The sequence below is a fragment of the Aethalodelphis obliquidens genome, unplaced genomic scaffold, assembly GCF_003676395.1.
Source record: "Aethalodelphis obliquidens isolate GAN/ISIS:26980383/991018 unplaced genomic scaffold, ASM367639v1 scaffold113, whole genome shotgun sequence".
NCBI classification, from domain to species: domain Eukaryota; kingdom Metazoa; phylum Chordata; class Mammalia; order Artiodactyla; family Delphinidae; genus Aethalodelphis; species Aethalodelphis obliquidens.
In genome coordinates this window covers 2,951,608-2,972,463 of record NW_020838057.1, presented here as the reverse complement: position 1 = coordinate 2,972,463, position 20,856 = coordinate 2,951,608, and the positions used below count along the sequence as shown (strand labels likewise).

The 20,856-nt window shown below is 55.6% G+C and overlaps 2 protein-coding genes across 10 annotated transcripts in view; one reads left to right on the top strand and one right to left on the bottom strand.

Moving 5' to 3' along the window:
• Positions 1–20,856, top strand: part of ZNF628 (zinc finger protein 628) — a 62,044-nt gene that overhangs the window by 23,057 nt on the left and 18,131 nt on the right. For all 4 annotated transcript variants that reach the window (XM_027097425.1, XM_027097420.1, XM_027097421.1 and 1 more), the window contains one exon: positions 9,780–9,864. Coding sequence is in view for 2 of the 4 variants with exons in the window: in XM_027097420.1 (XP_026953221.1) it covers positions 9,780–9,864 (85 nt within the window). In the remaining 2 variants the exon portion in view is untranslated. The remainder of the gene's footprint in view (positions 1–9,779; positions 9,865–20,856) is intronic.
• Positions 5,354–12,270, bottom strand: ISOC2 (isochorismatase domain containing 2). 6 transcript variants are annotated; one of them, XR_003430932.1, is made up of 8 exons: positions 12,168–12,269; positions 8,874–8,917; positions 8,425–8,562; positions 8,093–8,302; positions 7,707–7,777; positions 7,430–7,547; positions 6,124–6,290; positions 5,356–5,773 (listed from the first exon to the last, which is right to left on the bottom strand). XR_003430932.1 is itself a non-coding variant. In XM_027097430.1 (7 exons), the coding sequence occupies exons 3-7, from the start codon at positions 8,557–8,559 to the stop codon at positions 5,693–5,695; spliced, it is 615 nt and encodes a 204-aa protein (XP_026953231.1). In that variant the 5' UTR covers positions 8,560–8,562; positions 8,874–8,917; positions 12,168–12,266; the 3' UTR covers positions 5,354–5,692. The 6 variants fall into 6 exon arrangements, 5 of the variants coding, with proteins under 5 accessions (XP_026953231.1, XP_026953230.1, XP_026953233.1 ...); XM_027097430.1 differs by lacking the exon at positions 6,124–6,290 and having other exon boundaries at positions 5,354–5,773; positions 12,168–12,266; XM_027097429.1 differs by lacking the exon at positions 6,124–6,290 and having other exon boundaries at positions 7,707–7,800; positions 8,425–8,580; positions 12,168–12,270.

Here is a 20,856-nt window from a genome sequence, read left to right as displayed (position 1 = left end):
CTGTCTCTGTCTCTCTGTGGTCTGTCTCTCACACACACACACACACCCATGCTCACAGTTTCAGGTCTGACGTGTCTCCTTGCACAGCTGGAGAGTCAGGGTAGTAGTGGTTCATCCCCCAACTCCACCATGTGCCAGGTGCCTGATACTGGATACACCGAAGTCCCCATGTGCCTCAGTTTCTCCATCTGTAAACCAGGGGTAAGGATGGCTATCACTGGGTGGTTGGAAAGACGAACCGATTTCATATGTGTAGGGAGTTTAGGGCAGTGCCTGGCCTACCGCAGGTGCTATACTTATAGGAGGGTGAACAGGATGGGAGGGGCCAGATGGGACAGGTGCGCCCAGCTGTTTTGTATGGCAACAGGCTGGCAGGAGGGGTTCCTTCAGCAGTGTTTACTGAGGCTGGGGATGCAGCAGTAGATGAACCGCAGGGTTCCTCCTCTGTCTATATGGGGTTTGCCTTCTGGTGAGGGGAAAAGCCAGTATGCAGACACAAATTAATGGGATGCACGTTGAAAACTGTTATGAAGAAAAACTAAGAAATTATGGAGGCCATGAAGAAATAAAAGCAGTGCAAGGAAGTGGGAGAGAGGGTGGGTGGGTGGGACTAGTTTAATAAATGTCGTTTGGTATTATTTTTATCCTTTATTCCTTCCCATTGAGTGCACATGTATCTAGGGACCACACCATTATGAAAACTGCTGGGTCCTGGGATGGGGAGAGGGCTATGGGAGGCTGCACCTGGGGCCTCAACGTTCCCTTTTAGCTCTGCTCCGGCCCCTCCCCTGAGCTCGCCTCCAGACTGCCTGCTGGATGCCTCCACTTGGTGTTTAACGGGCATCTTAGAAGTGCCTTGGCCCACACTCTGGAAAGCAGATTGGCAGTTCCTTAAAAGTTAAACATAGGGTTACCACATGACCCAGCAGTTCCACTCCTAGGCATATGCCCCAAAGAATTGAAAAACATGTTAACACAAAAACACAAATGTCCTTAGCAGCATGATTTACAGCAGCCCCAGACTGGAGACCACCCAAATGCCCATCGGTTGATGAATGGGTAAACAAAATGTGGTCTGTCCATTCAATGGAATACTATTCAGCCATAAAAAGGGATGAAGCACCAATACATTCTACATCATGAAGAACCTCAAAAACATTAAGAGAGAAAAGCCAGACACAAAAAGTCACATATTGTATGATTCCATTTATATGAAATGTCTGCAACAGTCAAATCCATGTAGACAAAAGCCGATAAGTGGTCGCCTGGAGCTGGGGGCAGGAGGGAATGGGGAGTGGCTGCTTAATGGGGGCAGGGCTTCCTTTCAGGGTGAAGAAAATATTCTGGAACTAAATAGTGGTGGTAGTCGCACAACACTGTGAATATATTAAATGCCATTGAACTGTACACTTAAAATGGTTAAAATGCTAAATTTTATGTTATGTGTATTTTACCACAGTTAAGAAACAAAAACCAACCAACAAAGGTCAGGTGATGTCGCAGTGCCCAAGCAATGGTGCTAGGCTTTGAACTCAGGGCACCACCACCCACAGAACATGGATGCATTATCCCACACAGAGAAACACAGGTTATCATGCACACAGACACACCACTTCTGAGAGTGACACGTGTGTGGCGATGTGGATTCCTTCATTCATACGAGGGCTGCCACATATGGTTGGGTAGGTTGTGTACTGCACAAGAGGGTCTGGCTGAGAGGCTGGAATCCAGCCGCGCTCTCCTTCCTAAGAATGCAGCTGGTGGGGCTGCATCCATCTGTGGGAAGGGGTACCTTTTCAAACACATGCAAGGGTACCATCTGTCTGCTAAATCATAGATGCTAGGGAGCTGCATTGGGCTGGGGGAACCTTTGTCTCATCTGCCCCGCAGGGGTAGCAGTTTGCCCTCTTAGTCCCTGTGCTGTGCCAAGCCTCTGGCTGGGCTCCATGGACAGAATTTCTCCCTCTGCTAACAGAGTCCCATTGTCCCTTCCAACTTCGCACACATGCACAGAGCCAGGGAAACGAAACTCTTGGCCATTGACAACTCTGGGGAGTGAGGCAGGAGGAGCAGAAGCCTACATCCCCTCCAACCCAGCAACACACACACACACACACACACACACACACACACACACACGCACAGCCCCTCGACCAGTGCGCGTCCTGTAGCCTCCTGTCCCTGCCTCACACCTCCTGATGCAGGGCAGCACCTCCAGGTGGGGAGGAGACACACTGCAGACACAGCAGCTGGTCCACACACAAGGATACAGAGGACCAGTTCTTCCTCTACCTCACACAAAACTATACACAGACACACAACAGAGCTTATATACACACAGTAACACAGAGCACAGGACACCCAGTGTCCCAGACACAACACGCAAGGACACCCAATGTCATCCTGGCGGCACACCTGAGCCTCTCTCCTCCCCAAACACACAATACAGCTCCATGTGGACACACAACCATGCATTTCGGGGCATTCCCACCCACAGCGCACAAGAGTCAGACACAATCTCAGACACCTTGACACACTGGACCACACACAGCTCCAGAACATGGCCAGGGACCTGCCCCAGCCAGCTGCACGTGGGCACGCAGTGGCACACATCACAACCCACAGTCATGCAACCTCATAGGCACACACACCAGTGAGAACCCAGTGGTGGAGAGTCTGGAAGCAGGCATGTGGCCCTCCATCAGACACACCCAGACAGCCCCCCAGCACACACCGGAAGGCACACTCCTCCTTCACAGCTGGAGAGGAATGCCCCCCAAACCCCGATCTCCCTCCCCGCACCACACACACCTAGCAGCTCAGGGCCAGAACCCAGCACCCCAGCCCAGGACCTGAGTGACAGAGATGTGAGGACAGAGATCAGGGGAGCCAGTGTGAGGAGGGGTCCCAGAGCAGGCCCCACTCGGTCCTGGGCTCCCAGAGAAGCCCCTCCCCCACCCGCTCCCCTGCAAGCGCTGTGCCTCACAGCCCCCCCACCCCGACCCTGCCAGCTGGGCTCTGGGGGCAAGGACTGCCTTCTGAGGTGCCTGGCAGCAGAGAATGAGAGCTAGAACAGGGCGCGGGGAGCAGGGGGAGAGAGCCCTCGGGGTTGGGGGTAGAGGCCCAGAGAGAAGAACAGAGACCCAGGGAGAGGGGAACAGAGACTCAGGGAGAGGGAGACAGAGACCCAGAGAGAGAGGGACAGAGACCCGGCGAAAAAGGGGGACAGAGGCCCAGAGAGAGAGGAACAGAGATGACGAGAAGGGAGTACAGATAGCCAAAGAAAAGAGGACAGAGCCCTGGGAGGGCAGAGACCCATAGGGCGAGCAGTGACGGGGTGGGGGTGGGGCAAAGACCCAGAGGACTGGGGATCAGAGATTGAAGGACAGAGAGAGAGAGAGAAAGAGCTCGAAAGAGAGAACCAGAGGAGGATAGAGACCCGCAGAGGGGAGGAGACCCAGAAAAAGCCAGAAGCCCTGACCTCAAGCAACTGGGTGCTGGAGAGGGGTCCGCAGGTGGCAGCGGGGTGGGGGCTGAGGGTGGGCGGTGTCCGAGTGCAAAGGGACGGCCTCCTAGGAATATCTGGGGTTGAGGGTGGGTTTGAGTTAGGCATGTTGGAAGAAGGCGGCATCTGGGTTCCGGAGGAGGCGGACCCGGCTGGAGGGGAAAAGCGGAGGGAGAAGGGGAGGGGTCTGGATGCGGGGGCGGGGATCCCAGTTCCGGGCGGGGGAGGCAGGTGGAGGGATCCAGCGCCGCCTCCGGCTCGCCACCTGGGAGGTGGGAGGTGGGATTGAGGGAGAGATGCGGACCCTCCCCACGCACTCCCAGCGGCCCGCCCAGGTCCCTAGGCCTTCCTGTCTCTTATGTCTCTGTCTCTGGGAGTCTCTGCGTCTCCGTGTCCTTACCTCCTCCCGGGACGTCGCCTCCCACCGCCTCTCCCTCAGCCTGCCGGCGGATCTCTCATCTCTATCGGGAGGTGCCCTGGGTCGCGCGGCCTCTCTGAGCCTGTCTCTCTCTACGTGTCTCATCGCATCTCTGCATCTTTCAGTCTCTGTCCCAAGTCTCCTCTGTGTGCCAACATTTTCTCCTTCCCTCTGCCCAGTCTCTGTCTCTATACATCCTGTGTCTTCCCCGTTTCCACATCCCCATCTCTCGCTACCTCTTTGACTCCGTGTCTCTGTCTCTTTCCTAGGTTTGCTGTCTACAAATCTCTGTCCCTCTGAGTGTCTCTGTGTCTCCCCCCGACCCCGGACCACCAGTCTCCCTCTCCGGGCCCCCCACTCTCGCTCAGGCTCAGGTTGGAGGGGCGGGGTGGGGGGGCGCTGCGGCGGGAGCTGTGTGTTCCCAGCGCAAAATAGACTCCTGTTGCCATGGCGACGCGAGCGCGGCCTCCGAGACGCGAAGCTTCAGGCTGGGGGGTGAGGAGGGGGGGGACACCTGGATCCGAAAGGCGGGGGCCGGGGGCGCCGGCGCCCGGTCCCAGGGGCTCCTGGAGGAGGGGGGAGGCAAGGACTCCTAGATCCCTGCGGAGAGAGGGGGTGCTGGGCGCTCTGACCGCGGGGTCCGGTGACCGGGACTTCTGGGAGGGGTCTGGGATCCAGGGGCGGGGGGGGGCTCTGTTTCCCCAATGGGGGGCGGTCTGGCTGAGAGCTCTGATGCCTGGGTCCCTGGGGGACTCAGATTGCCTTCTTGGGCACCCAAGGATGTGGTGGGGGCGGGGGGAGGACTAAGACTCTGAAGGGGCTGAGGGGCCCTGACTGGGGGGTCCGTAGAGTCCCAACTCCCAGATTTCCAAGGGGGCTGCAGAATTCTGGGAGCCCCTATGTGGATCCCCGGGCTCCTGCGTCTTAGGGGAGCAGGGACCACTCAGCTGAAGCTGTCTGTCCTTCCCATCCATTCATCCATTCATCCGCATGCCTGTCTCTTCCTTCCTCCCCGTCCCCAAGTCCCTCGTGCCTCAGTTTCCCCCTCCGCACCGGGGTGCGGTCACGCTCACCTCACTTTCCGGATGCGGGACCCTGGGGGAGTCGGGGGTGGTGGCGACGTGGGGGGCCGGCCAGGGGAGGCAGAGCCAGCGCGTGTCTGCGAGCCAACCCGGCTGGGCGTGCGCGCGCTGATAGGGGGGGCGACCGGCAGCGAGTTGGGCGACCCCGGGCCGGCAGTTCTTTTCCGTGCAGATGCGCGCCGGCTCCGGTGCAGATGTGACAGTGGCCAGCCCTCGCCTTTGCCTCGCGCCGGCTTGGAGTTGAGAAGAGGCACCTCCCCCTCCCCACCTGCTGGGGACCCCTCTTCCGCCACCGCCCGCAGCCCCCAGTCGCCCCCGGGATACCCCCCAAACCCAAGAATGGTTCAGTCCACAGTCACATCAATGTTTATTCTCTGAGACCGGGTCCCACACAGCCTGTGACACTCCCTCCCCCTCCCCTTGTCGCCCCTTGAAGTGGCCCGGGGAGGGGGGGCCGAGCCCCACCTCCAGCTCGGCTCAGCCAACCCCCGCCCAGCTTCCAGGAGTCTCATTTGCATTTCCGGGAGCTGCCGTCCAATGGAAAAGCGGCACCCACATCCCCTGCTGAGGGGGCGGTACCCCCGGTGGACTGCACCACTCTTGGGATCCAAGAATGGGGGGGAAAGCGCTTCCAAGGTCCCAGGGACGAGAAGGTGGTCGGTCTCCCCTCAAGGCAGGGTAGGGAGTTCAGCAGAAGAGGGGGTTCTGGCCATGGAAGAGGCCCAGCAGCCCGCTGTCTGGGGCGGGCTCCTTGATGATCTTCTGGATCTGTAGGGTAGGGGTAGGGAGTCAGGAAGCGTCAAGGGTTCTCATCCCCATGACAGATCCAAGGGATACTTCTCCATTTTCATCTCCCTTGCCCCCTTAGTAGCAACTGGCCAAACCCACCATTGCCTCTTCTCAAAACTTTTCTTGGGGCCTCCCTTTCACCATAGCCACCAGGGTTAGCACCTGATCATCTGCCATCTCGGTCCACCTTGCTGACCTGGACCACTAAGGGTGACTGACTCTTTCCTGGGGCTCCTTGTCTACACATGCTTCTTCTTAAGTAATCTCACCTCTCTTATCCCTCAACTCTCAAATCCAGCCCGCGCCTTGCCCCTCAACTCTGGACTCACTTATCCAGCTGCCTCTTAGATGCTGGTGGTCACCTGACCTCTCAACCTCATTGCCGCCACCGCCACCCCCATCAGTAGAGAGCTTGAGCAACTGCGCTCAAGCCAGATCCTCTCTCTGTGCTGCCTCTTCACACCTTGCACCCATCAGCAATCCCTGTCATGCTAACCTGCAGAGATTAAAAAATGAAAATAAGCAAAGCCTGTATCCCCGCTGCTGCCTCCACCCTGGTTTCCCCCCTTCCTACCACATATCCATTAGCCACCTGGCACTACACATAGATCTGACAGTGTCCAGCCCCCCTGTGCAAACCCCCATGGCTGCCCCTCCCAACCCCCACCAAAATCTTTGGGAAGGCTCCGGCTCCTCCCTGCCTCCCCTCCTCCCACACTCAGCCTGCACTCACCGTGCCCTGCTACCGTTCCTTGAATAAGTCACGTTCAGCCCCACGTCCAGGCCTTTGCCCTAGCTGTCCCCTCCGCCAGGACCACTTTCTGGATGACTGGCTGCTCCTGCACTTTCAGGTCTCCACTGTAAGGCCACCCCCCAGGAGGGGCCTCCCAGCTGCCAGCCCCCATCTTATTTCTCACACATTCTACATGTTCCCTCCCCAGCTCCAGGCCACAATGCGAAATTGAATACAGACTGTCTTTTGCTATTGCCCCTGGACCTGCCACAGTGGCTGGCACATAGTAGGTGCTCAATAAATGCTCAATAGAACTAAGAGGAGGGGAAGGGGCAGACCTCAGAGGGCTGGGAATCTCAAGTTCGGGCATGTCCCGTTATCCTAAGGGCCAAGCAGTGGCCCTTAGTGGTGTGAAGCAGTGGGGACTACCTGGTCAGACCTGGGTACTAGGAAGGCCACTCGGGTGGTGGGTGTGGAGGCTGGACCTCAGTGCCATAGACTGGAGGAGAGGGTGGCAGGAAAGGGTCAAGGGGCTCCCATCTACAGGGCCCCTGCTGGACTGTTCTCTCCCGTCTGCCTGGCTCCCTCCCATCTCTACCTCACTCTAAAATCACCTTCTTCCGGGAGGCCTCTGGACCACCTTAGGCAACCCCTCCTCTGCACACCTGGCCCCCTCTCCTGCTTTATCTCTCCCTCCAGTCCTCGTGGCCAGACAGCTTCTCCTTTCATTGATTTATGGTGTTGACCCGCAGTTTCCCCCCACTAGAACTTAGCGCCCCTGGAGGCGGCAGCCTTCTGTGTTCCCGGATGTATCCTGTGAATATGTGGTGGGTGCTGAAAAGATATTTCCCGTTTGCACAGGAGATGGGGGAGGTCAGAGTGTGGGGCGTGGGGGTCAGTACCTCCTTGAACCGGGGGTGGGTGGCATCACCCACGAGCTGCAGAATGAGCCCTTCGCTGGTGGAGAGGAAGGCGCCGCTCTGGCGCATCCGGGACAGCGCCACCAGCCGGTCCACCTGGCTGCGGGGGGGCGGGGGGTGCATGTGTGCATGCGGTGTCAGTGCCTTGGTCTGGACACCCAGACACCTGGCAAACTCGGCAGGGATCCCACCCCCTGGTTCTTCCTGGGTGCTCCAAACCCATCCCACATGCACCCCACCCCTGAAGGGACCCTCTCACCTGCGGGAGGTGCAGGCGTCCACCACCACGTGGACCTGCAGCCCTTGGTCCAGGAGGTCCAGGGCTGTGTGCTAGGGGCAGAAAGAGGTAAGGGCTACCCCCAGACAAGAATAGGGATCCTGGGTGAGTGATTGGGGAACCAGGATGGGGATGAGGGAGGCTCGGATCAGGGCAGGAGGTCCCCAGATTACAACGGGATCCTAGGCAGGATGGGAGCCCCAGGTAAAGAGAGGGGTCCTTAGTGAAGGTGAAAGTCCCAGGTCAGGAGGGGAGTCATGGGTCAGGAAGGGGAGGATAGAGAGTTCTGGGTCAGGAAAGACACTCTTTTTAAGTTGGGGAGGTCCCAGGTGTGAATGGAGGTCCCCAAGGTTCAGTTGCGGTCTCACCAAGATGCAGGCTTGTGTCTCCAAGCCACAGAGGAGCACAGAGCGCAGCTGGGGCCGCGCGTCCAGCTCCTGCTGCACCGCGGGCACCATGCTGAAGCAAGTCTTGGACCATGGCTGCAGACCCTCAGCTCCCAGCTCGGGCACTGTGGGGCCCAGGCCTTGTGGGTACTGCTCAGTCAGCGCAACTGGCACATCCAGGAGCTGGGCCACCTGGGTTGGGGTGAGGAGCAAAGGTCTGAGCCCAAGGAAGGGGCCGGAGGCCCAACTCCTAGGTCTGAGGGAGGAGGGGCTGGGGCCCTGGACTGGTGGGTCTGCGGGAGGAGGGGCTGTACCTTGAGCATGCGGGCAGCCACAGAGACGATCTGGGGGAAGAACGAGACATGGCGGAACTTCTCCTGCATGTCGCACAGGAAGAGGATGGATGATCCAGGGATGATGCGTCCCAGGCCGGGCCTCACAGCTGCCATGTCCTGGGGTGGGCAGAGGGGCTGAGGGAGTGGCATCAGGCAGGGAGAGGCTTCTCTGCATGTCCAGGGTCCACATGCTTACACCCCAGGCTCCAACTGTGATCCTCCCCCGACCCCCAGGGGGAAACCGAGGTCTAAGTAGTGAAGTGTCCTGACTGAGGGCCCACTGCCCATAGCAGAGGGAGCAGGACTTGAGCCCCGAGGCAAAAAGAGCTGCATTCTCCCAGCTGCACCACCTCCCTCCTTCATGGCCTGGGGTCCCTCAAGTCTGACTGCCTCCTCTGAAAAGCAGTTTACCCGTGTGGAAAACTCACCAGCTGAACCCCCTTCCAGGTCTTAGAAAGAAAGGCTGGGGTACCTGTGGAGTGGAATATTACCCAGCCATAAAAAGGAATGAAGCAACGACACAGGCCACAGCGTGGAGGCCCCTCACTGCGATGCTCAGTGAGAGGCCAGTCACAGAAGGCCACGTGCAGGAGTCCATTTACACGGAATGCCCCAAACCCAAAGCGGCTTCGTCCAGAGACAGGGAGAGGGTTGGTGGTGCTTCCACCTCAGGGCAGCGGGGGTGGGGTGGGGTGCGGGGGTGTGAGGAGTGACTGAAAAGGGGTACAGAGTTTCCGTCTGGGGAGATGGAAGTGTTCTGGAACTAGACAGTAGTGATGGTTGCCCAATATCATGACTACACTAAGTGCCTCTTAATTGTACACTTTGAAATGGTCGAGATGGTAAAGTTTAGGTTATGTGTATTTTACCACAATTTTAAGAAAAAGAAAGAAAGGGGCTTCCCTGGCAGTCCAGTGGTTAAGAATCTGTGCTTCCACTGCAGGGGGCATGGGTTCAATCCCTGGTTGGGGAACTAAGATCCCGCATGCTGCGAGGTATGGCCAAAAAAAAAAAAGAGAGAAATATAAAAATTAAGAGGTCGGGGACTGGTAGAGCCACCTGGCCAGCAGCCCTTTAAAGGGGAGGACACTGAAGCCCACGGGAGTCCATGACGGCCAAGGTCCTGTGGGGACTAGAGGGGGGACTGCCCCTCCCTGCCCCCGTCAGAGTGAGCATCTGGGCCCTGGACACCCCAAGTCTCACATGTCCCAGCCCATGTACCCAGAGGCTTGTGTCCCTGGGTGCCTGAGTTGCTAAACAAATGGGAGTCCTGGCTTTTGTCTGCAGCTCCCTCTCTCTCTGCATGTTACTCACTTATTTGTTGATTTATTTAGGAAACGGAGACCCTGCGGACCCAGCGGACCCAGTGGAGGGCAAGCCGGCTGACACTCACTCGGGGGAAGTTTCAGTTGCTGGCTGGTGAGTCCCCACAGGTGTCTATGATTATTCTTTAAACTGAACACATCTACCACTGAAAATGTTTTCTATGTGTGACATATCTAAAGTTTAAAAACTAGTGGATGGCTAAAATGGTGAATTTTATGCTGTGTGAATTTTGTCTCAAAAAACAAATGGAATGGAAACTCCCTCAAAAACAAAACCACACTGAATTAATTAATTGCATAATTACAACTGTGACCAGTGCTAGGATTGCTAGGGAATCTAATCCATCTTGGCAGAGTTCTCTCTGAGGAAGTGAAGAGAGAGGGAAAGAAAACAACCTTTTTGAAAACACAGAGCTGACCCTATTTCTCAGCTCTCCCCAGGGCCCCATGGCTTCTCTCTGTCCTCAGGACTACGATGTACCCTCCTCCCACAAGGCGCCGGACCCAGACCTTCCAGCCTTGGTGGCCAAGTCCCACTTCAGGGCCTTTGCCCAGGCAGCTCCCTCCACCTGGAGTGCTCTCCTCACTCCCATTCCCGGCTTAGCTCTCCACGGGACAGGAGGGACAGGGTCAGGTGGGGGCGGGGGCGCTGGAATGTCCGGAAGCCTGTGACAGTGACAGGAGTCTAGAGTGAGGTGGAGCTTCCCTTTGGGCTGTAGGAGCAGGGACTGCAAGAACCCCTAGGGAGAACCATGTGCCCACATTTCTCAGAATTACAGATGCACAAACCTTGTGACCCAGAGAACTCACTCCTAACTATCCTAAGTATTTATCCTGCAGACATACCTGTGAAATGACACAAAGTTATTCATTACAGGACAAGGTTATTCATTATGGGCGTCTGCCCAGAGCAAAAGAATAGAAATAAATCCAACATCCACAGTTAGGGTACTGGTTAGATAAGTTATGGTATATCCATACTATGGAATTCTTTGCAGCCAGGAAGAATCACAAGGGAGATCTTTAAGTAACAACGTGGAAAAGTGTCCAAGAGATGTTAACAGTGAGGAAAAAAAAAAAAAGCATAATAGTGTGTATAACAATGCTCCCATTTGTGCCAAAACGCAAGAAGAAAAAAGTGTAGGTACTGTTCCAATCTGTATCTGCTCTCTCTGGAAGGCACATGAGGAACAGGCTCTTTCTGCAGGGACAGGCCTCTGAGGGGCAGAGTGTGAAGGACTGAAGGACATTTGATTTTCACTGTGTACTAGTCTGTTCCTTTTGAATTTTGGACAATGTGTAACAGGTTGTCTAGTCAGGAATAAATACAATACAGTAAAAGATTTACATAAGGCAAGAACCCAGCAAAACTAACCTGTGGCATTAAAGTTATGATAACAGTTATCCTTGGGCGGCAGTGTTGAAGGAGGGGTGCAAGGGGGGTTTCTGGGGTGTGGGGGACGTTCGGCTTCTGGATTTGGATGCTGTTGACACCAGAGCGCTCTGTTTGTGAAGTTATTTGAGCTGTGTATCTGTGATTTCTGTTTTCCTACATATGTGATATACTTCCATAAAAAGTTTTCAAAATATACAATAAAATAGGGAGGCCTCGCTGGCCGCGGTGGGGCTGGACTGGAGGTGGAGGCCAGGGTGAAAGTGGGGACTGCGGTCCAGGTGGCCAAGGGTGAGGCCTGGGCTCCAGTTCAGGCAGCGGGGACAGAGCGGGGAGGGGGCAGCTGGGCCTGGCTGTGGTCGGAGGGGGAAGAAGGAAGATCCTCAGGTTGCCAGTGGTCCAAGGGTGGCAGGTTCCAGGGACTAACTGGGGACCTGGAGAGGGGAACTGATTTGGGGGAGAAGATGAAAATGTGTGTGTGTGTGGGGGGTGAATGTGGGGAGGGGGTCTCGGCTGGAGACAGAGTTGGCGGTACTCTGGGTAAGTGATGAAAATTCAGAACGCAGCTCGGGGTGGAGGGAGCCCGAGGCCGGAGGAGGAGGAGCGGCCCGAGGTGGGCGGCAACCTGAGGAGCGAATGGGGCTGTTCAGATCCCCATGGCCTGGGGAACCCGGTTCTGCAGCCGAGACTAGCTGGCGGTGTGACCTTAGGCAAGTTTCAGCTCTGTCTGAGCCTCAGTTTCCTTATTGAGGAAATGGGAGCCAAACCCACCCACCACGCAGGGGTGACGCGGAAACTTGGTAGCGAGGGCGGAAGCGGCCCGTGGAGAATTCGAGCCCCTGGCTAGCCAATTCTGGAGGGCCCAGGCAGGAGTCCTCCCCCGGCTGTCCTCCACCAGCAAGCGGGGGAGGTCTGTCCCCCCGCAGCGGCAGAAGGGCCTTATCAGGAAGGCGCCGGGACGGGGCCCGGCCCGTCCGCCGCAGGTGAGGCCTGTAGTCACTTACCTCCCGCAGCCGGACTTCCGCCGCTCAGGCCCACCCGCGGGGTCGCAGGCCTGGTAGATGTTTCCCAAAGCCTAGACACTTGGCCCGCCCCCGGCTCCGCCCGCGTCCCGCCCACCAGGGCTGAGCCGCCCAATAGGCACTCGTCTAGCTCTGCTCAGCCCCACCCCCCGCTCCCATCCAATCCTCAAGCGCCGCTACTTCTCCCTGGCGGGGGGGGGGGGCTGCGTGTGGGCCAACTGTCCTTCCTGAGAGCGTGATTGGCCCGTCAGGGGGCGGGAAAGCAGCCAGTCTGACCAATGGGAAGTCGTGACAGGTGTGAGTGGCGGGCTTAAGGCGGAGTGGCGCGGTGGGTACCGAGAACGCGGACTCCAGCTGGAGAAGTGGGTGGGTCGCTACCTGCCCGGCTGTGAAGTTCAGAACCCCAGGGCCGAGAGGGAGAGAAGGAGAGAGAGAGGGAGGGGCTGTGCCCAGGGCAGGGGAAGGCCTGGGGTTCGAACCCTTGCCCTTCTGTTTAGAGACAAACTTAGCAAAGACACCCAAGCATTTTCCTGGAAAGGGTTAAAGGCGCGAGGAAGCCAAGAAATCCCTCCCTCTCCCCGCACGTTCGTTCTCTGTGCCTCAGTTTCCCCATCTCACAGCACCTGCCTCCTACGGTGGTGTTCGTAATATTTAGACTGTGTTTGGAAATGGGGTTGAAAGAGATGGAGAGTGAACTTGCCATCAGGCTTGGAATAAAATCTAAGCTACCCCCAATTCATGGTGTGCCTTTGTCAGTCTCTCAACCTCACCTCTTACCACTCTCCCTCGTCTCACTCCACTCCAGCCATGCTGGCCTCCTTTACTGTTCCCCCAACGTCCCACCTCAGGGCCTTTGCACGAGCTGGTTCCTCTGCCTGGAATCCCAGACTTTTGCAGTACCAGCTCCTTCTTGTCATTCAAGGCCCTCCCTGACCACCCTACATCAAGTAGTCACCTGATCAGGTCGCTGTTCTATTTTCTTCACAGCACTAATGCCAATCTGAAATTGGAAATTTATCTTGTGTTTAAAAAAATGTATGGATGTACTCATTTATTTTCAGTACCCCCGACTTTACCCCCCGCCATGAGAACTCCTCGAGGGCAGAGATGTTATCTGTTTTATTCACTGCTGAATCCTCAGCACCCAAACCTGGGCCTGGCACATAGTAGGCACTCAACAAATCTTTGGGAATAAATAAGATGACACCAGACACTAGGCAGAGGTGAACCAGGGTAAGAGGGAACTGAAGGGACAGTTGCCAAGGAGGTGGGGTTGGGAAGAAAGAAGGGAGAAGGTGGGGGAGGGAAAGCGTGAACCCCCCCCCCCGAAGGGGCTGTGATGGGGGCACTGGACCTGGGAGAAGACCCATGAGGCTGTGGTCAGAGGTGGGAGTCTGGGCTTGGTTCATATTCCCACAGGCTGCCAGGAGGGTAGTGGATGGGACAAGGGGCTCCTGGGGGGGCGGTGGCTGAAGAACTGTCACGGAGGGAGGCGCAGACTGGTTTGTCTGGGAGCCTGGGCTGGGTTGTGATTGGGTGTCATGGGGAGCGGGTCCCCCAGCCTTCAGGGATCCTCTGAGAATGGCAGGCACAAGACACCTCTCACCTGCCCACCCAACCTCCCTCAGGAGCTGAGAGCTCATTCCCTCCCATCCCCCCAGGGCATGCAGGGTAGGGAGCAGGGGGTCATAGAAGTGTGGGTCCTGCCTCAGGTCCGCCTGGCCCAGCACACAGTGGGACAGGTCAGATGATGCTGAGGGACACTCTGGGGGGACCACAATGTCCTCAAAGAGGTCGTGGGTGGAGGCGTCCAGGGCAGCGAGACTTAGGCTGGGGCCAGTGGGGGCCACATCACAGGCCACCCCCAGGAAGGGGGATGGAGGTGGTGGAGGTGGCCTTTGGGGTGGCGGTCTCTGGGGAGGTGCCTCCTGGGACAGGATGGATATGGCCAGGCACTGGGTGGCAGCTTCGATCTTGGCAAACTGCCTGCAGAGAGAGCCAGGCATTAGCTGGGTGACCACGAAGGACTCCCCTCCTATCTGCCATCCCAGGAGTGATTTGTCCCTTCTCTCCCTCCACATTTTTCTTCTCTGTGCTAATGTCTCTGCCCCTGGGTCCATTTTCATGAGTCTGACAATGTAATCTTTTTAACCCCATTCATAGGGAAGCTCTGAACAGCTGTGGGGTTTGTGCACTGCACAAGGCAGCACATCTCGTCCAACACTACGCACATTTTTGACATTTAGATTTAATATGACTATATTCCAACATGTAAAAGTAAAAAATGTCTTAAGGAAGGGGTGCCTTTAACAAAATTTTCACACAAAGGTGCACTGTAGGCTGGCAATGTGACTATAACATGATGCCCTGTGGATTCTACTGCCTAAGTAGTTATGAATCTGCATCTCCACCAACCCTCTCAGTATCTCCACTAACCCCTGGTTGGAGTCCCCAGCTTCCCCCACCTGGATGACTGTAATAGCCATTGCACGGGTCTCCCCCCAGTATTCCTAACCCCTCAGTAACAATGCAGACGGATCTCACAAACTGTTAGGGGCTGAACTGTGTCCCCCTAAAATTCATATGTTGAAGTTTTAACCCCCAGGACCTCAGAATGTGACTGTATTTGGAGACAGGGTCGTTAGAGAGGTGATTACATTAAAATGACATCATCAGTACGGTCCCTAATCCAGCAAGAGGAGATTAGGACGCACAGAGGGATGACCACGTGTGAAGCCAAAGAGAGAGGCCTCTCCCTGCCGACACCTTGATCTTGGACTTCAGCCTCCAGAATCATGAGAAAGTATCAATACATTTCTGTTGCACCAGTCTGTAGTGTTTGATTATGGAAGTTCTAGCAGGTTAATGCAAAAACATAATGTTGAACAAAAGCGGTGAGTTAAAATAAGTGGATACGTGACGCCATTTAAATAAAGTTCAAAAACAGGCTAACTCAATCGACAGTGAGAGAAATCAGGATGTGTGGTTCATGGGAAGGAGGTACTACCAGGGTCTCTGGGACAAGGAATGCCCTGTTCCTGGATCTGAGTGTTGGTTACGTCAGTGGGGCCCCTTTGGGAAAATTCATTAAACTCCACACGGTTGATGTGTTCATTTTTTTGTACTATGGTAAACTTCCAGGAAACGGTTTATTTAAAAATGTATCTGAGGGCTTCCCTGGTGGGGCAGTGGTTGGGAGTCCGCCTGCCGATGCAGTGGACAGGGGTTCATGCCCCGGTCCAGGAAGATCCCACGTGCCGCGGAGCGACTGGGCCCGTGAGCCATGGCCGCTGAGCCTGCGCGTCCGGAGCTTGTGCTCCGCAACGGGAGAGGCCACAACAGTGAGAGGCCCGCGTACCGCAAAAAAAAAAAAAAAAAAAAAAAAGTATCTGATATTGTATGACTCTGTTTATGTGAAATGTCCAGAATAGGCAAATCCCTGGAAACATAGAGTAGATTGGTGGTTACCAGGTGCTGGCGGGGAGGGGAGGATGGGGAGGGAATACTAATGGGTACCGGTTCTCCTTTGGAGTTGATGAAAATGTTCCAGAACTAGGTGGAGGTGATGGTTGCAAAACATTATGAATATACAAAATGCCTCTGAATTGTACACTTTAAAATGTTCAAAATGATGAATTATATATATATATATTTACATTTATATTTATTTATTTAATTTATTTATTTTTGGCTGCATTGGGTTTTCGTTGCTGCATGCGGGCTTTCTCCAGTTGCAGCGAGTGGGGGCTACTCTTCCTTGCGGTGCGCGTGCTTCTCATTGTGGTGGCTTCTCTTGTTGCAGAGCACGGGATATAGGTGCGTGGGCTTCAGTAGTTGTGGCGCATGGGCTCAGTAGTTGTGGCTCGCGGGCTCTAGAGCACAGGTTCAGTAGTTGTGGCGCACGGGCTTAGTTGCTCCGCAGCATGTGGTGTCTTCCGGACTAGGGCTCGAACCCGTGTCCCCCGCCTTGGCAGGCGGATCCTTAACCACTGCGTCACCAGGGAAGCCCAATGTTATATGTATTTTCCTATATTTAGTGAGAGCTGCCACTGTAACACTGTCTTTGATGCCAAGGAGGATAGTTATGCTCTGAGTGCCCCAGGGAAAGTTTTCAGTAATGGGAGGTCAGGTTAAATGACAGAGGGGGTGCGGGGGTGGGGGCGGGGGACTGATTTAAGATTCATAACAACTACATGCCACGTATGGTCCCTGACCTGAACAAAGTAAGGATAAATGGTGTTTAGGGCTGAAGAGTCGTGACATTTGTGATTTACTTTTAAACTTATTTAAAAACATATAGATGAAAGAAATAGGCTAAGATGTTATGGACAGTAAAATCTAAGTGATGTTACATGAGAGATCAATAGGCCAGTGGCTCTTAAACTTCAGTGCACAACAGGAAGGACACCTGGAGGGCTTGTGGGAATGCTGGTTCCTGGGCCCCCGAGTTTCTGGGGTGGGGTCCAAGAATTTGCATTGCTAACACACTCCTAAGTGATGCTTAGGTGCTAGTGGTGCTGATCTGGGGACCACCTTTTTATTTTTTATTTTTATTTTTTTTCGGTACGCGGGCCTCTCACTGTTGCGGAGCACAGGCTCCAACGCGCAGGCTCAGCGGCCATGGCTCACGGGCCCAGCGGCTCCACGGCATGTGGGATCTTCCCGGACCGGGGCACGAACCCGTGTCCTCTGCATCAGCAGGCGGACTCTCAACCACTGCGCCACCAGGGAAGCCTAGGGGACCACCTTTTTAGAACTGCTGCATCAGACAACTGTCTTGACTTTTCTGTGGGTTTGAAAAATGTTCACAAAAAGTTAAAATTTCATAGCGTGGGTGGGAGGGGGTTCCTGAGGGAGCAGGGCCTGAGCGGACCTGGAGGGAGGAGGAGGGCGTGGGTGGGAAGATGCTGAGGAGAGCTTGTCTCTGACCTGGATCTTCCTAGGCTGAGCTTGAGTGCTGAGGGGACTGTGCTTCAGAGCTACCTGGGCTGCCCTCAAGGCCACTGGTGGGCAGCCTGTGTCCCTGGGGAGCACGTGGTAGAACCGGGCATGGGGGTGGGGAGGTTGGGATGCTCTAGCAGAGAAGCTGGCCCTGGGGAGCAGGGAGGACAGACAGGGAGCCTGGGAGGCCAGAGGCTGGCATTATCACAGGGTCCAGATTGGGGGGAGGGCTGAAGATGGGGAGGGGTCCTTGAGCAGAGGAGGCTGAAGAGGAGTTGGGAGGCCAGCTCAGGAACACAGGGCTGGACCCTGTTTGGGGACATGAGTGTTTTCCTCTTCAGTGGTGTATGTGTGTGTGCGGGGTGAGCATTCTGGGTGTGGCCACAGCTGGGCATCCTGGTGGAAGGTGGCTTGCAGCATGGGGGCAGTGTTTAGGCTGAACCGGGCTCCCATTTACTCAAATTTGGTTCCACGACCTCCTGAGGCACGGTCCTGGGCTGGCTGGGGGGAGCCACCTACTTACAGAAAAGCAGGTCCTTTGGCAAGTCAGTTTACCTCTCTGTGCCTCAGTTTCCTCATCTGAAAAAGGAGGATTATAAAAGCACCTACCTCCTGGGGTTACTGTCAGGGATTAATGAGTTCATACTCACTGTAAGTGAGTACGGGGAGTTAAAACTGAAGTACTTAGAACAGTGCTCGGCACACACTAAGTATCAGATAAATTTTAGCTACCATCATCACCATCATCATCACCATCACCATCACTATCATCACCATCATCATCCTCACCATCACCATCACCACTATCACCATCATCCTTATCATCATCATCACCATCACCATCACTATCATCATCACCATCACCATCATCGTCATCATCATCACCGTCACCATCATCCTCACCATCACCATCATCGCCATCGCCATCATCATCAGCATCACCATCACTATCATCACCATCATCATCCTCACCATCATCACCACCATCACCATCATCACCATCATCGCCATCACCATCACCATCATCCTCACCATCACCATCACCACTATCACCATCATCCTCATTATCATCACCATCACTGTCATCATTACCGTTATCATCCTTACTACCATCATCACCATCACTGTCACCATCACCATCACCACCATCCTCCTCCTCCTCACCATCATCATCAAGTCCCTGAGATGCTATATCCAGGCAGAACTATAAAGTGGTCCAGAGCATGGGCTCTGGATTCAGACTGCCTAGGGTTGTATCAACTGTCTAGCTGTGTAGCCTTGGACAAGTCATTGAACCTCTCTGAGCTTCCTTGGCTGTAATATAAGGGAAAGACAGAACCTACAGTGTGAGTTTGTTGGGAGCATTAAGTGATGTAGTGTATGGCAAGGCCTTAGTACACTGTACCTGGCACACAGCAACCTCAAAAAATGGTTACTGTCAGAGGGTGAGGGGAGAGCACAGGGCAAGGTGGGATGGTGCTGGGTGGGTGTGAGAGTGGGGACAGGCTGAGCAGAGACCTGAAGGAACAGAGGTCTCCATCCACATTCCTGGAGACAGGGAACCGCATTGTACCACAAAGGGAAGAGCATGTGCAAAGGCCCAGAGGCTGAATGGTGAAGTGCTAGATGGGGAGCTGAGGCTGGCAAGGGGAACAGGGGCTACTAGGGCAGAGCCTTTGTCCTGAGGGCGATGGGGAGCCATGGGAGAGGGGCCAAGTGTGGTGTGTGGGTTAGAAAGGCGCTACCTTCAAAAAGCCCCAGAGTCGGACCCCATCTCCACAGCCCAGTCCCCCACCCATCATCTGAGCCACCATCATCCCTTGCCTGGATCACTGCAGTAGCCTTCTACACAATCTGATCTCCGCTCAACACCCAGAGGGATCCTTTCAGATTGTACCACATCCCAGCCCAGAGCCCAAGTCCCTCCAGAGGCCCATGAGGTCTCCACGATCAGGGCCCTGTTTCTTTTGAACCTAATTCCCTTCCCCTTTCACTCTGTTCCAGCCACCCCAGCCTTCTTACTTGCCCTGGAACACACCAGGGATGTTCCTGCCTCAGGGCCTTCGCACGTGCTGTCCCTTTCCTGGTATGCTCTTCCTCAGACATCCACAGGGCTCCTTCCCTCACCTCTCTCAGGTCTCTGCTCAAATGTCACCTCCTCAGTGAGGCCTTCCCTGACACCTTACCTAAAATACCAACCCTCCCCCAGCATGCCCTCCGCAGCACTTATCACCTTCGAACACACCATATTGTTTGTAAAAATCGGGGTAAAATTCATATCACTTAAAATGAACCATTTTAAAGTGTGCAATTCACTGGCATTCAGTACATTCATGATGTCGTGCAACCACCACCTCTAATTAGTTCCAGAACTTTTCATCACCCTGGAAGGAAACCCGGTACCTATTAGCAGTCTCTCCCCATCGCCCCCCACCAGCCCCTGGCACCCACTAATCTGCCTTCTGGCTCTGTGCATTTGCCCGTTCTGGATATGTCACAGCAATGGAATGATACCACAGGTTGCCTTTTGTGTCTGGCTCCTGTCACTCAGCACTGTGTCTTCAAGGCTCCTCCGCTTGGTAGCATCATACCGTATCATTCGTCTCTTTATTTTGGCCTGCCCACTGGAACACGAGCTCCATGAAGACAGAGAATTTTGTCTGCTTTGTACTGATGGGTCTCTGGGGCCTGGCGCACAGTTGGCACTCAGTAAATGCATACTGGTGTTGATTGCATCCAGCTCCGGGGTCCACTTCTCTCTGTTCGGTCTGGGCCTGGTCTCCCCAACACCAACGGCTCCCCTCCCACCCCGCTCCCCTCCCCTGCAGATCTGGTTGTGAAGGAACCTCCTATGGTTGGGCCTCCTTTTGGGGGGCTGGGTCTGCCGGGGGTGCAGGGTGCGCAGCACATAGGCGGCTGCCCCAGTCACGAAGGCATACAGCTCCCGGGGGCCGGGCTCGGAGATTCCAGAGGCTGACGGGCCCCGGGGTGCATGGCCAGGGTGATCTGGAGTAGCTCCCCCCAAATCTTTGAGGGGCAAGGAGCAGCCAGGGCTGTAGGTTCAGGGCTGGGGGGTGGGGGACAGGAAGAGAGATGGGCTTTGGGAGGGTGGGTGGGCTCTGCAGGGAAAGGCCCTCCCCGGGCTGGCAGAGGCAGGGCCTGGGCAATTAGAACATCCCTGAGGTTTGAGGCACCTGTAGGTGGGGGTCTGATATAGGAAGGCAAGGGGGCAGGGAGGGGAGGGGTCTTTCTGTGTGTCCCCCAAGGGCCCAATTAGCACATAGTTGGACCTGCGATCTGGGACAGTGCAGTGTAGGTGGGGGGCCAGAGAAAAGCTCCTGGAGATGGCCAATTAAGGGGACAAAGCCCTCATTAGGGAAGCAGGCCAGGAGCAGAGTCAACCGCAGCGATAGCAGTGATTAGCGTGGAGGAGCCATGATTGCAGGCTAGTGGAGGGGCGGTGGGAGGCTTGGGTGCCGGCTGGGAAGGAGGGGAGGTGGCCCCCAGGGGGCATGCCGGGAGCCCCCGCTGTGGGCAGACATCCCACATCCATCCACCCACCTCCAGACCCACTTGCCCGTGCCTCCTTGCCTCCCTCTGCTCCAGGCCTGGCGTCCCAGGGAAACAACCTCAGAGAGCAGCTTGCCAGTGCCCGAGGTCTTCCAGCCTGCAGGAGGGGCTGGCTTCGGGGGGGAGGGTTGACCCCCAAACCCTGCGTTTCATCTCATAC